General features: G+C 40.6%; 1 protein-coding gene across 4 annotated transcripts; it reads right to left on the bottom strand.

Moving 5' to 3' along the window:
- Positions 1–1,039: 1,039 nt before the first annotated feature.
- Positions 1,040–15,984, bottom strand: LOC133432766 (uncharacterized). 4 transcript variants are annotated; one of them, XM_061716915.1, is made up of 7 exons: positions 15,888–15,984; positions 13,029–13,106; positions 5,341–5,690; positions 5,091–5,166; positions 4,684–4,762; positions 4,140–4,323; positions 1,040–4,014 (listed from the first exon to the last, which is right to left on the bottom strand). In XM_061716915.1, exons 1-7 carry the CDS (start codon positions 15,979–15,981, stop codon positions 3,430–3,432), a joined length of 1,446 nt encoding a protein of 481 aa, XP_061572899.1. In that variant the 5' UTR covers positions 15,982–15,984; the 3' UTR covers positions 1,040–3,429. The 4 variants fall into 4 exon arrangements, with proteins under 4 accessions (XP_061572899.1, XP_061572901.1, XP_061572900.1 ...); XM_061716917.1 differs by lacking the exon at positions 13,029–13,106 and adding an exon at positions 15,549–15,579 and having other exon boundaries at positions 15,888–15,971; XM_061716916.1 differs by lacking the exon at positions 13,029–13,106 and having other exon boundaries at positions 15,888–15,967.
- Positions 15,985–16,015: the final 31 nt, after the last annotated feature.

The raw sequence follows: 16,015 nt of genomic DNA, 5'->3' as shown, positions 1-16,015 counted from the left end.
TTCCATCACATTCTTTAAGTTTGTTATCAGCAGTGAGACAATAAAGGATCTCGACATCATTCTCAACTGTTTAAACAAGAGTTTCCACATCTTTAGTGACAGCCTTGTAGCCGTGGGTGTTGCACTTTTTTTTTTCTTCTTTCTTTTATATCATGGCATTCATGCCTGATCCTTCAGACGTCTGTTTGTGAAACTGGATACATTCGGTCGTTTTTTTTTTTACACAGTAAAGCCACTATCATAATTAATCCGTATTTAGTATTCAGTCAGTATTCAACAAAGTTGCAATCTAATTTTTAATTAACATGGAAATTCTTTGATTTTGCTGCATTCTTCTAATTCTATAGCTTATTTTCATAATTTTTTCCTTCTTTAATCTATACCCACTTCTTCCAATTCAGGGTCACCATATATCCTGCTGTCTTTGGACATGTGTATTTCATCCATATACTTTTTAAAGATTAATATTGCTTTAGGTGATGCATCAGGACAAAGTTTGATCTTTTTCTGAATCACACTATCCGGATGCAGAGATCAGTCTGATATCAGGAAGGTAGTGGAGAAACCGCCACGCCACACTCGTGTCTTCTACCTTCAGGAAGCATTTACTGATTGTGATCTCTTGAAATAGTCAGTTATGAACACACAAATGAACTACAGTAATGTGTGGGTTCTGCAGCAGCAGCTGGTTGGAAGATCAGCCAGCCCCCCCACTACTTTCGGTCAGATTAGAGACTGAAGTCTAGCACCCTACGGCCCCTCCTTCTCCCTCACTACCCTACCCCCCTCCTTCCTCCTTTCAAGCCCCTCCACCCACCGACCCACACACTCACGCACATTTGGAAATGTAGTCTCTAAATCTGCCTCTTTTTGAGTCATAGATCAGTTTAGTGAAAGCTTATTTTCAAAATAGTAATCTGACTCACATCATAAGAAAATAGGCAAAATAACCCCGAATGCATGAAAATATCGGAATACAGGTAAATGCTCCACAAAACACGCAGACAGGCGGACAGCTCATCTTTCAAAAATGTGTCATTTATTAAAAGATTTCTTTTGTTTCTTCTTCATGTCATGAAGGAAACAACGGCAGGAGGGTAAAATCATTTAAAGATGAGGTGAAAGAAAGACAGAGTAAGAAAGAAAAGATACTAACTGGATTGAGGGAGATGAAGGAGAGAGGGCAAGGGCAGACAAGTGCAGCAGAGTGGGGGAGGGGAGGCGAAGGGAGGCTTTCACAGTCAGCTTATGCTATGTAATAAGAAGAAGGCAGCTGAAATAAAACAAGATATTGTTATTTCTGACCAATTAGCAGTGGTCGCTGCAGTAGAAAAAATATGTGGAAATAAAAGGATACAAACAATGAAAAATAAGTGCAATCGATTTCTCTCCCATACCACAACCGTACAGTATAAAAAGAAGAGCGAGGTGGAAGACACTTCCAGCTCCGGGTCAAGACTTAGCGTCTTGATCCAAAACAGAAGGTTTGAGCGCTCCTTCCCCCCCTAAAAAAAAACAAAACACGGACAGCAACATGATGGCTGCCAATGGTTCTGTGTTCACATGTGGAGGAGTCTGGTATGTAGACTTAGTTACATAAGTAGTGAATAACTATCAATACCAATTCAAAAATACTTTTTTTATATTTACAATACATTTTTCAATAATAGGTATATCCAATTCCATGGGACAATAAAAAACCCAACAAACATTTCAATATTAATAAGAATATTCTGCATATTCCTATGAAGCGTCTAAATTAGAGCTGGAATCAGAATAATAGTAGCAGCAGTGGAGGGTGATGCAAATAAAAAGGTTTCCTCCGTAACATTTGTATTTTCCACATTTTTTGTTTTCTTTTCAAGTTTTCAAGAGCACCAGCTTTAAGTGCAGCTCAGTATTTTCCTCCACTGATAAGAGCCAGGGGAAAAGCTTTGAAAGAAAGGCTACGCTCATAGCAAAATGGTGGCCACTGCTGCTGCTGGTGTGTGTATTAGCTTGTAACGTGGGCAGTTTGGCTTAACTGTAGTTGTCAGGATACTAAAGCTGCACACCGGTTTCTAAGCAAGTAGATAATTGATGACACATTGGTTTGTAACGCTGAATTAGATGATGGAGACTACATGTAGGCATTCCTGACTGAATGTGTACTGGTTTTGTGAAATTCAAACAATCTAGATGCAGTATGAATGCACTGCAAGCACCAAATACTTTTCCGAACACATCCTATTTGGTTAAAGGCACAGTAGTCCAATAGTCCAGTCAAAACATTTCATTTTCTTAATTTTTTTCCCCACTTTTGTTATTCACAAAAAAAAGAAAGAAATGTCAACAGAATCTTTCCTATTATCAAAAAAATGTAGGCCAAACTGTGCGAGTGCACAGCAGGCGATAATCAGCTGCCCAATAAATAAATACAACAATAAATAGCTGCAGCGTCAGATTAACACATGAATAAATTAACTGTGGGACTCGAGAGTCGTCCGTCCTTATTTCTCACTCAGGATAGCCTTTTCGAGACTGTTCCTGGGATTTTCTTGACCCTGATTCCCAGTCGGTTCGCTGCCATAGACCAGGCAAAAACATCTGATCCGCAGCTTGACGAGAAGTTATTTGATCACCGTGACATCACCCCGATCCATGCTGCTGGATCTGCCAGCCAAGTGCCCAAACATTTCTTCCTTTGATTACATCTGTAAGTAGCAACACAATTCTTCCACCATTCCAACAACTTAGAATACATTACACTGGGAATTGAATGCTTAATTGTGTTTTGCATTTCTAACATCACTAACTACATGATTTTCATCACCGACTTCAATGTCACTTTTTTTTCTTTGCAAGCCAGATGCCTCACTTCTATGAACAAGTGAATGTAAAGTCAAAAGCACCTCCAGAACACTCTTACTGTTACTCACTCTGGAGCAACTCAGGACATCTGAAGCTGTCATTGTTAATGCTGACGGGAGATTTTCCATTTTCAGAGGGTCTGTCCTTCAAGTCAGAGTTGTTCAGAAACAGCCATCTCTGAATATATTGATTGCTGTCAATCACCAGTCACACTCCCAGATTCTCCAGTTTCTCCCAGTGTCCATAATGCCTGTTATCCTGAACTCTTAATTGTTTTTTTTCTTCTTTCCCTTCCAACCATATACACTTTGTGCATGCCTGGATTACTGTAGTACTACTATCATTGTTCTTTTATGGATGTGATTCATTTCAAATCATTATGTCCTGTCTGTAAAAGACGTTCCAATTGCAGTTGATGGCAGGTTGGGTTTGTTCGTTTAACGCCAACAGTTCTTGCTCTTAATAAAATGCATTCATAATCACAGACCAAAGACCTCTACCCTTTCTTCCTGTGACAGCAGCTTTAAGCCTGTTGGTGTAATAAAAGCAAGGCTGCTGGCTCTTTGCTTCCTCGGTGCATCAGGTAGCGGGGCACACCCCGGACAAAGGCTTCAGTGTGACAGCTGAAGGCTGGCTTTCACCCTGATGTGTGTCAGCGATCTCTGTCTCATTCTGCTGTACAGGAACAGGCTGGCTTTGGCACTGGACTGGCATCTTCTGATTGTTGGGGTGTTTGGAGGGGGTGGTGGATGAGATGGAACTGTCTTGCATAGCTGGACTGCCCCTTATGCTCAGTGGGAGGACATTTTCAATGTGAGCCACGATGGTTGTGCCCTCGTGGGAGAGACAGGCTTTTCGTGGTGACAGGATGGGAGCGACATGCACCCACGTCAGGCTCGGCTCTGAGCTCTGGCCGGCATTGTACTTGGACAGCTTGCCCGGTTCTCCATTCTCACTGTCTTTACCCTTCTTGTCATCATTTAGGTGACCATTAGCGGCCACATCAGGGGAATGTTGGTTTGCCAGCGAGGGGGAAGAGGGAGGACGGTGTCCCGTGTCTTGTTCGGGCTTCATTGTTCCGTCTTCTGCGCTGATGCGGGGGCACTTGATAAGAACAGGAGAAGGTGTGGGGGAGTCCGTACCTGTCCAGCTCAGTCTGCGCTTCTGGAGAACAAACAGAAGAGTAATTCACAAGTTAATCTGAAGCTCAACTAGTGTTATTGTAACTGGTTTAAGGGGGAAGGGGTATTTGTGCAAGTACATTCTTAGACTCCCAGGAATGCACTCACCTTGACAGGAATATGTAACTGATCCCGGTGCTTGTGCGGTGGGGTGGAGACGGAAGTGTCCTGGAAGGAATGAGTGGGGGATGTGGCGATGCTTGAGGCTGCACACGCAGCTCGATTATGGATTTGGGGAAACCAAAGCTTTAACATCCCTTCAACTTGAAGCAGCGTGTTCATGTACTTCTCCCTACAATGAAAAGGGAATGACAGCTTTACTTTTTAAGTTAAGAGAAGTGCAAATGTTTTTGTGTCACTGTGTGATAAAAATAAACTCTTTTAGGAATTTGCCTATACATCTCCTTCAAAAATGTTGTCTCTGCACTGCTGATGAATGCTGCAACTCTACCTGCCCCCAACAGAGCTAAATAAAACATGCAACAGGAGATGAGGCTTGACATGTCACTCATCTCATCTGGCTGTTGTGGTGTCTAATAATCGTTAAGATTCTCTAATCCAGTTGAGATGTATAACGATGGTGGGAAAAAACTTATCAGGAGACAAAGAGATATAAAAGTTGGTTGCTGGGAGAATGGGGATGACATCTTACCCGCAGTTAGGTCTCTGTAAAACGCCCACAATCCTCTGTATGCGATCCATGGCAACACTCTGTTGGAAACTACTTAGACCTGTCAATCAAAAACATAATCCTCCAGTCAGTGGTGACACCAAAGGAAAGCACATGTGAACATGCACAGGTTCCATCACAGACACACATTCCACTTCAACTCAGGATATTGGTAAACTGTAGCAGGGTGGGCTAATGAGTGGGCCTCTACAGACTGTCATGTGACACGTGCTGCATGTTGAACTGCATCGATACAGAGTGCTGCACAATGGAACACTGACTAGTGCAATGGAAAGGCCTCTTCGATCAAAGCCTGCATTTAGCATCTACAACTTCACCCACAAGTCTGCACACATGCTTCCTGGAGGCAGTGGTGTAAGGATGCTTACCGTGGTCGAATCGGCCCTTCTTCAGTCCATTCAGCAGCTCGAGAAGTGGCCTGACAAAACCCTGCAGCTCAGCACACTGACACAGGAAGAGAGAGAGAAGATAGATTACAGTTTTGCTAAGGCCTTACGGTCTAAAGAAGTCTGCTGAGCTTTCTTCCTAACACACACTGCTATGTCATCTTTCCTCTAATTATCATCAATGTTTTTTTCCTTAGTTAAGTTTTAAACACAGCTCAATACACTCCCTTACCTTCTGAGCAAACAATATATCTCCTTTTGATTTTGGTGCTGGCTTCATAGGATCAGTCTCTGCCAAACCGAGGTGAGCTTCTTTGCTGCCACGCTCTGACCTGTATGGCTCCTCCTCCTCCTTATCTGTGAAGCCGCCGCACGTCCAGAGGGACCTGGGCCTCTCTGATCTGGCATCCGTTTTGGTGGCGACCTGGCCTGCCCCACCCATGCTGACAGAAGAAGAACTGTCGGTCAAAAAGACGTCTGTGTCATCCTCCGCCTGTTCCGAGTCGCTGAACAGGACGCTGTCGCTGGAGCTCATGGAATCAAATGAGGGCTGAGTTGAGGTGCTTCCTTGTGACTGCATCCCTGTTAGGGCAGTAGCAGAGGGTTATGATTAATACGAGGGTAGAATCAGCATAGAGAGAAACAAAAATAGGCTTGATTGAGGGAGAAGTAGCTCAAATGGGGCATGAGACAAACTGAGAAAAAAGACATGCTTTCCATTTGGATACACTCCTTTGTCCCATGAAATTAGTGAAATCACAAACCCTACAACTCAAAATGGTGGCTATACCAGTGCCCTAGTTTAGCATGGTGCATAGTGGGACAGGGGGTAGGCAGAAGGCATACAATGGTGGTGCATGTCTGGCTCCCATTGAGGAGACTGGAGGAGAGTAAACTGCGAGGGGGATGGGAGCTTGTAGAGTAGTGGAATCAGAATAGACGCTCTCCCTCTCCACCACAGCCTCCAGTGCTCTCTGTGGCCCCTCCCCTCTTCTGTCTCAGGCTGGCTCTCCATCCCCCCCCTTGGACTCAAACAGAAACACACAAACCACCCTCTTTCCTCTAAGGCTGCAGTTCCGCTTGCCTCTCATCTCTCCCCGTGTAGCTCATCCTGTTCGTTATGCACACAAACTGGGTGCCCCTCTCCAAGGCAGCCCTCCTCCTCTTCCTCTCACATCTTATTTTCTCCGTCTCTGGTCATGATGACTATGTCTCTCATATGTCTTTCCCTAGTCTCTTATAGTTGCACTAGTCTCTGACAGCCTGCTGATCTCTGATCCCACCATATGGGAAAATGACAGGGAAAATCGGAAATGGGCTCAACTGGTCAACACTCATTCACACAAAAAGACAGATTTGTGCAAACAGGGAGGCGAAAGAGAGGAGAAAGAGCAACTGATTAAGTGGGTGTGCCTGTTTCAGTTAGGGTCTAAGTTTTAAGCTTTTACAACAGACAGGATGGCTTGCCCCTCCTGCAATATGCGTTTCATCGCTGGAAAACGAAATTCACATAAACAATAGTTTCCACTTTTTTTTCTTTTTTGTTTTAAAGCTCAGCGTGTAGTGGGTGGAGATATGAGGAGATGGTGCATGGCACAGATGGAGGTGATCGCTGTTTATCTTTGCATTACAAACATCTAACCATTCACAAAATCATCTATTCAAATATTATTTCCTCCTTTTTTTTTTTGGTTCAGAAATAACAGAAAATATCAGAAACTGATTTGAGTAACAACACAGCAAAGCAAATGTCAAGCGCAATGAAATCTGTTTTTAAAAAAAGGGATGGCTACTTTCTAACTAAGTTGCAATCAAGACACAGTAGCGATTTTTTTTTTTTAAATAGAGCAGAGAGCTTTTCTCCAGATCCACATTTACTGCTGGATAAGAAAGCCCACAGGATGCATCGGAACAGGAAATTCCCTCTGACTACTTTGCCAACTTTGTATTTTTTTTCTTTCAAACTACAACACAAAAGGCGGTTTTTACTCACCTTAAGTAAATAGAGATAAAAAAATAGAAATAGAGATTCCGAAAATCTAATGTATGAGTTGCGGTTGTCTCCTGGTTATAAGAGATCCGTGTGTAACCGCAGCATCAGGGTCCCAGCCTCGGCTCTCATCGCTCTGTGCGGGATCTTCCTCCAGATACACACTCCACTAGCGTCAACATGTGCGTCTGTCCACGTGCCCGCGATTTGCGCTCTTCCTATTGGCTGATGCCCCGGGAGCGAAGCACGCCATTGGTCAAACCTTTGAGCCAGTGACAAATTTACTCTCCGCTGATTGGACGCCAGCGCAGGCAGCCGCGGCCCCGCCCACTCATGTGTGTGTGTGAAGCCTGAATTGTGGTCCTGCGTTAAATCGACGCAGACCCTACGCTGAGGGGTACGGCGGAGGTTACGTAGGCTCTGCGTTGGTGTGACGCAGTACCATAAATCAGCCTCGATGATGATGTCGGGAAACGCTGCTCTACTATGGCGAGCGGGTGTAAACACACGCAGGCACTACGGCATCGAGAGATGCCTCATACGGCCTTTGCATCTAACATACACAGACACGAGGACCCCGCCCACTCCCCTCAGAAACTTCACTTGCACGTAAAATTGAACGAGCTTCCTTATGCAACCCACTTCATCGATCACAGATACTACTTAAATCCATCCAGGTATATCCAAATGTAGACATCACTTCAATCCTATACTCTCTCACCCATGTGCCTTAAAATTTAAATGCAAGATAGAAATTGGTACCCTAACTCATTGTTTTTGGTCATGTTGCATGTCAACTGCAAAGATATTGGTCTAATGTGCTATCTGAAATAGAAAAGATATTGGGTTTAAAACTGGAGATGGACCCTGTCAGGGGTGTCAATTGGGTATGCCAAGGTATGGCAGCCGCCACACCTTGGCTTCAAGGGAAAATGTAAATGTTTGTTTTTTAAATACATTTATGGAATTACTCTGTCTATTTGTATTGATTATTCTATTACTCAATACATATAGAATAACTACAAATGCAAATCAGAAGAACATGTACTACAACACTGTAAAAACTCAAAATCTTAAGAATATTTGTCTTATTTCTAGTTAAAATGTCTAAAATCTCATTACATTTAAGACAAGACTCAGAAACAACCATTTTCACCTGTTTCAAGTAGATTTTCATATAAAATAAGTGGAAAAATCTGCCAGTGGAACAAGATTGTTTTGCTTGTAATGAGAAGATAAATCTTATCCCACTGGCAGATTTTTCTACTTATTTCAAGTGAAAATTTACTTGAAACAGGTGAAAATGGTCAAATAACAAGTTATTTTTCTGGTGATGGCTCTTGTTTTAAGTGTAATGAGATTTTTTGACTAAAAATGAGACATTTTAACTAGAAATAAGACAAATATTCCTGGTAAGATTTTGAGTTTTTGCAGTGAGCGAGACTGCATTTGAAAAAGTTCCAATTTTCTTGACCACACAGATAAGCTACATAGCAGACTTCTGTGATGAGTATTTGCTGGACGTGTTGATTGATATTCTAGTTAAGTTCTGTGACTTATAACCTTGCCATACCTTAGCTTTGACTGAAGTGACGCCACTGCATCCAGGTATATCCAAATGTAGACATCACTTCAATCCTATACTCTCTCACCCATGTGCCTTAAATGCAAGATAGAAATTGGTACCCTAACTCATTGTTTTTGGTCATGTTGCAAACTGCAAATATATTGATCTAATGTGCTATCTGAAATAGAAAAGATATTGGGTTTAAAACTGGAGATGGACCCTGTATCTCTCTTATTGGGGCCTCCCAAGACAACACTTAACATCAAAACATAATAGGAGGCTGTATTGTATTCTTACTTATGCAGCGAGGAAGAATATTTTATTGCAGTGGATCAATGGAAAACGTACCAGGTGTTATAGGCTGGCAAAGAGTGGTGTTTGATCCAGTGCCATTAGAGTACCTTACATGTATATTACATTCAAAAACAGACCAATTCTATAAAGTTTGGGAGCCCTACTTGAACTATGTAGAGCCTGATGTCTCTAATATCATGTTAGAGGGATTTTTTTGACTGGTCATACTGTACATTTTTACTGTATCCCAGGATATTATTTATATGGAACTGAGCTGGTGTTTAGTTTTTTTGTTTGTTTGCCTGTTTTGCTTGTTATTTCTGTGGATCATTTTATGTTTCCATTCTTTACTTGTAAAAGTGAAAAATTAATAAAAATATTGTTTAAAAAAAATCCAGGTATATCCACGATCCAAAATAACAAACAGCACATTTATAAAATGTTGTCACTTCATATTTCACCAAACATCATGCTGATGTGTGTTTATAAAAAAAAAAAATCTATTTAAAAACTGATATGATTTTAATTGGTTTAGAAACACTTCCCCATTTAAATCAGGCCATTATAGGTGTCGTTTAAGATTGGAGCACAGTCCGTCTCCAGGCAAATTCACTATAACTCCTCTGTTCTATTCAATTGTCAGACCCAACAGTGCTTGTATAGGCTACACCCCTCCCTTCAATATTCACCATGAGGCGCTTCAAGGCTAAAGTAAATTATCAATAGTGTGAACTTGCTTCTCTTGGGTTATAGACAGTAGCATGTGATATTTCTGATAACTCAAGCAGGAGGACTGTTATGTTTTTTTTTTACAGATGGAAGCAGATTAACCTCTCATTCCAAAAGAATTCTCTTACCTTATCTGAGGTGTGTTTTATTATATAGTTTGGACTAAACATGTTTCATTGCTCTGTTGCTTTAATTTCTTTATATAATTAAATTGTCTTTCTTTTCTTAATTTCAGATATTAATTTCTAGCAGGTTACTTTATTCTAATTGAAATGTGATATTTAATTTTGTGTTATTGTCTGTATAATTCATGTAAGATCATCAGTAAAATCAAATTCAAGTCAGGTGTGTTGGTTCATTCTATACAGCCATAATGCAGCCTGCCATTGGCTTACAAGAAAATGAACTCAATGACCACCTCTTAAAAGAAGCATGGCAGCTGCACGTACAGCATGTATAAGCCACATACACATGATACATACCCATCAAAACACTCACATCCTCTCTTCAATACTCAACAAATGTAAATGTGTTTTCTCTCCATGCAAGATTTAAACTGCTGTAGAGGATCTATGCTGGCTTTTACACATATTTTTAGACGTGAAATGCCTCATATGTTGCAGGAACGGGAGGAAGAGCCTGCCCATCCCCCACTGCACGTACAACATACACATGAACTTACTGAACCCTCTCCTTGACATACACATAGGGCCCTGTGTCCTTGTGTTATTGACAAAACATTTCTTTCAGAATTTTAACTATGCACCACCCAGCCGCTCTGATTGTCAAAGAACAATAAAAGTTGGCCTTTGGTGACAGGAAACCAAGAGAATAAGTCTGGTTTGTTTACATTTGTATATATATATATATATATGTATATATATAGTATAGGGAGCAGGTTCAAAAAGCCTAGCCTACCATCCCCCTACAGCATTCCTCTGCAACACATGAACCGAATGAACCAACTCCGAGTTCATGGGTGCTGACGACCACCCCCATCATTTCCATCCTTATCCATCTCCTTTCCCAACCATCCCCATCCCCCACCTGTTTCTGTATGTGAATGTTGTTTTTCTCTCTCTCTCTCTCTCTGGGTCCTTTCCTCATTTCCATTCCTCGTATTGACATGCTATAGGATCCAATGAGGGTAGTAATAGGAAGCCTAAACCTATGAATGACTCATTTGTTGACCAAATTGATAATTGAATAACATGTTGAATTGGTTGCAATTTTAAAATTAGAGCCCTCTTCAGTTCAATTACTGATGGTGGAAATCGAAAAGGTGCTCTGATGACAGAGAATCTGATCTGTTGAATATAAAGCACATATAAAATGATTTGTAGAAAGTTAATTTGCTCCTCTTACTTTGGAGTATTAGAAAATAACTTAATTTCAGTACACTTAGACTTGCATTATTTGATAATATTAGACAATATTGTATTCATAATGTTTCTGCAATGACCTTCCAAAGAAGATATTGACCTTGAAGCTTTGCACACTACAGCATGCAAATGATCAGGTAGAGAAGTCGGCAGAAGGTCAAATGCACAGGCACGTGTGACCAGGGTCAGACGCAACAGAAATTGTATCTGTTTGCGGGAAGCCAGGGGCTTAAAAGTGACTAAAGCTTACAAAGGCTGACTTATCACATTTAACCTGGAAACCATGTCGACTGGGAAACACTTTCTCATTTGTGCTTTGACCTCTCTCTCTTCTTTACACCTGTCTGCTAAGTTTCTCCATCCCAAACACACAGCAAGTGCATTTACTCTCTGCATCCAACATAGCCAAGAAGGGTCAGGGTATATTATTAATGTGTTCTGTTTTGGGTTTGGTTTGATGTGCCCAAGGGCCCTTGGTTGTAGGTCTTTTTCATTTAGTGAAAACACCACCTTCATAAAAGTCCATGAAACCACGCCCATGCATTGCGATATATCCCCGAAAGACATCTTTATGTAGGCGCCCAAAAAAACCCATGAATTTTTTATTTAAGTCTAGTTGAGCTCCATTTTCTGCCAAGGCTGCATATATTCTCTCCATTTTGCATCTGCGGAGCACAAAGATCAGGGGCGTCAATTGGGTATGGCAAGGTATGGCAGCCGCCACACCTTGGCTTAAAGGGAAAATGTAAATGTTTGTTTTTTAAATACATTTATGGAATTACTCTGTGTCTATTTGTATTGATTATTCTATTACTTAATACATATAAAATAACTACAAATGCATATCAGAACAACATGATCGATTTCACTAGTTATTATACACTGCAAAAACTCAAAATCCTAACAAGAATATTTGTCTTATTTCTAGTTAAAATGTCTAATTTTTAGTCATAAAAAATCTCATTACATTTAAGACAAGACTCAAAAACAAACATTTTCACCTGTTTCAAGTAGATTTTCACTTAAAATAAGTAGAAAAATCTGCCAGTGGAACAAGATTTTTTTGCTTGTAATGAGAAGATAAATCTTGTCCCACTGGCAGATTTTTCTACTTATTTCAAGTGAAAATTTACTTGAAAAAGGTGAAAATGGTCAATTAACAAGTTATTTTTCTGGTGATGACTCTTGTTTTAAGTGTAATGAGATTTTTTTTACTAAAAATGAGACATTTTAACTAGAAATAAGACAAATATTCCTGGTAAGATTTTGAGTTTTTGCAGTGAGCGAGACTGTATTTGAAAAAGTTCCAATTTTCTTGACCACACAGATCAGCTACATAGCAGACTTCTGTGATGAGTATTTGCTGGATGTGTTGATTGATACTCTAGTTAAGTTCTGTGACTCGTAACCTTGCCATACCTTAGCTTCCACTGAATTGACGCCACTGACAGAGATGTGTGCAACAACAGAGAGCGCTCTTCACATGTCGGTGATGCTCGGCCGCTGGATTTATGAATGAAACCAGAGGGACCGCCCCCTCCCGCGGACGCAGCCAATGGGATGGCTGGTTCAGTTAAACCACGCCCCCTGCTGGAACACGCCGGGGCCAATAGGAAGCCGGCAGAGGCCGCCGGTGTTGCATAATTTGAGGCCTTCACGTTTCAGCGGTTCGCCACACGACGGGAAAACGCGGAAATGAAGCGATGAGACGGCCAGAGAAGGTTAAAAACACATAAATAAACAATGAAATAAATGGTATCTTGGTTTCTATTGCAGTTTCAGTGAACAGTTTTAAGTCTATCCCTGATTCCACAGTGTGATGAAAGTCACATAAACATACTTTCGTCTGATTTAAGAAGAAATGCCATGTTACATTTCGAAAGAAGCTTAATTTGAAAAGTTTTTTTCTTCCAATTTCATGTATTTTGGCTGTTCATATCATTCATAATTGATCTTACTGTGAGTCATCATCCTCCATCCCCACTGCTTTTGTTTTGTCCTCTGCTGCAGGTTCAAGGTTGTAGCTGGTCTTCTATCTTTCAGAAACACAGTAACATAACGGTACTCTGGTTTTAGGGAGTATTCCTTGTCAGTAACGTGAGCCGGGTCCCAAACAAGTCACGTGGAGAGGGCTCCTCCTAGTGTTCACATGTATCTTATTTTGAAGTTTTGTGTACTGTACTGACAGCTTATGCAACATTTTCAATGGAGTCAAACTGTAAATTCAGAACATTAAATAAAGAACATTCAAAATGAAACTTTTTTCAGACCACAAAAATCTTCAAACAAGCACTCTCTCACACAGAATGATGCAATGTTGTGTAATCCTAACAGAGAAAGATAAAGCAGAATGTTCATATTGAAAAGACATTAAACTCTGCATTTCAATTTGGTGAACAGAGAAGAGCTTAAAATATTACAAGCTGCTTGAGTAGGTTTACACAACTTGCATGATAGCTTTTCTTAAAAGAGAGAAGTAACATTAGTAATGGTTTGGTTTTGTTGTAACGGCAAGTCTGAACCATCCAGACCATGAAACTGAAGCAGCATTGTGCAATTTATTTTGACCAATGTCATCCATCCATCCATCCATCCATCCATCCATCCATCCATCCATCCATCCATCCATCCATCCATCCATCCATCCTGTTCAGGTAAGGTACATCCTTGGCAGGTGGTGAGTCAGGAGCATACACAATCCTATTCGTGACCAACCGATGTAATCCATATTTCATGTATTAGATGCAGAGCTGCAACGAGTCAGTGGCAAGCTGAAGATCAGCAAATTAATCTTCAACAATTCAATAGTTGACTCATAACTGCAGGGAAATTAACTGAACGTTTGAATGGAAAATGAATGAATTAACAGTGACTAATTACAATTATGCAGTGCTCTTCTGTTCTCGTTGAGCATGCAATGCTTCACACTCTACACTGCAAGCTGCATTTTCTGTCCACACACACACTCATACAGCACTCTCATGAACTCTACTGAGATACCTTTTTTTAAAATTTGCTTTAGGCAGTGCTTTTTCTTTCATCCACAGATTCACACACTGATGAACATATAAGGAGCAGCGTGGGGTTAAGTGTCTCGTTCAATGCCACTTCGACATATGGAAGACATAGCAAGGAAGCTACGACGCCACTGACTTTCAGGTGGACAGACTGCTTTACCTAAAGGGTGCTGAGGTAAAACTGCAATAAAAGTAGGTACTTAAGGGGTTGGCAAAAATTGTGTACCTCACAATTATACTTGGTGAGTAAATTTACCCAACATACTTTAAATTTTACAACCAAGTTGCAGCTTTTTTTAAATTCCATTATTCTTACTGTAATTGCTGTTCTACTGTGCTGTTGTTGACCATTCAATTATATGATATAGAAATTATCTTCCGTGCAGAAGCCAAGAAATCACAAAAATCACAGAAATATGCGTAAGGAAGGTCTTATTCTACAATGAGACAGATAATTCCCAAGGTAGAGAAACTAGAAAAAGATGTACAGATTACAGTGTGATAGATTAAAATTAAAATTAAAAATAAAAACCATCCATCCATCCATTATCTATACCCGCTTCATCCTTTGCAGGGTCACGGGGGTCTGCTGGAGCCTATCCCAGCTCATTTCAGGTGAGAGGCAGGGGTTACACCCTGGACAGGTCACAATATATACACACAATCCATGCACACTAGCACTCACACCTAGGGGCAATTTAGAATCAGCAATTAACCTACTATGCATGTTTTTGGACTGTGGGAGTATCCGGAGGGAACCCACGCAAGCACGGGGAGAACATGCAAACTCCTAAATCCAAAAATAAAAACCAACAGGGTAAAAATAAAATTCCCTGACAGGAATTGTAATAACCTTTTTGCAAAAATACAGAATGGAATCTGTACAACATAACATCATTATATCGTCACTTTCAAGGACATTATCATAAAAAAGTAGAAGTTCTGGATAGTGCACAAAATGTAAAAAAATATTTAGCAGTGTTACTGCCACTATTTAATATTTTGAATTTTGTTTTCTTTTGTCGGTTTTGGTAAAACTTGAACATACTGTATATCAAGTGTTTTGCAGATGTGATCAATGGACACTAACCAAAAAAACTAAATGTTACATCGTAGCTCTCCACTTTATCGTAAAGTCTTGTCAAACGCAGTATTCGTGCTCGTGCACTGAAATCAGCAGAAAATGTTGCTGTGAAATTTTCAGCAGTTTCCAGCCATCAAATGTCAAGCACAATTCAGAGTGCAGCTGCATCTGCCTGAAGTATTTCTGAGTTTTACAAGACCTCCTCCTAGTGGCCAAAATGGTTGGCTGCTGATGTGGTTATTTTATCTTATTGAGGCCACAAAAAGAAGAAGAAAAAAAATGGTGGCATAATATATGTCTGCATGTTAAGAGAGCAGGCAGCTTTGTTTGAAAACTGAGGAACTGAGACAGAAAAGGAAAGTTAAAAAAAACCTGACCTGGCATCTCCAGTGCTGCTCACAGGCTTATCTAAAAGAAAAAAAAAAGTTGGTTCTCAGAAAGCTTTTCCTTAACCCAGCCAGCGAGCCAAGGATGCTGTTAGATTATTTCTTTTCATTGTTTTTCACGTTCAGTCTTAAAAATAAACAGTGTTGCTATTTGAAACACAGAAGGATGCTTCTTTCACTTAAAAAAGTTTACAGTTAATTAAGCCGTTTTAATCGTGTAACCCTTCTTCCCATGCTACTTGTTCACTTTCCTTTATGTCTAAATTCATATTTAATCTACGTTTATCTCCTAAAACTGTCATCACCAATACTCAATGGATTCTCACTCACTTGTCCATCTCTGCCGTCTCATCCGTCCCTGTTTTCCACCCATGTCCATCCATTCCTTCTCTCTTTTCTTATACTTTCTGTGCATCCGTCCCATGCTGCGTCCTGCTCTGGAGCCCTGTGTGCCAGAG

Source organism: Cololabis saira, chromosome 3 (genome assembly GCF_033807715.1).
Source record: "Cololabis saira isolate AMF1-May2022 chromosome 3, fColSai1.1, whole genome shotgun sequence".
Taxonomy (NCBI): Eukaryota; Metazoa; Chordata; class Actinopteri; order Beloniformes; family Belonidae; genus Cololabis; species Cololabis saira.
Note: the sequence above shows the minus strand (reverse complement) of the source record. Positions and strands in the feature narration are given on the sequence as shown.

Coding starts and splice junctions, on each gene's coding strand:
- LOC133432766 (XM_061716915.1), bottom strand. CDS start 15,981: ATGGGACGGATGCACAGAAAGTATAAGAAAAGAGAGAAGGAATGGATG. Junction 13,107..15,887: donor GAGACGGCAGAGATGGACAA/GTGAGTGAGAAT, acceptor TGTTTCTGAAAG/ATAGAAGACCAGCTACAACC. Junction 5,691..13,028: donor ATGGAGGATGATGACTCACA/GTAAGATCAATT, acceptor CTGCCCTAACAG/GGATGCAGTCACAAGGAAGC.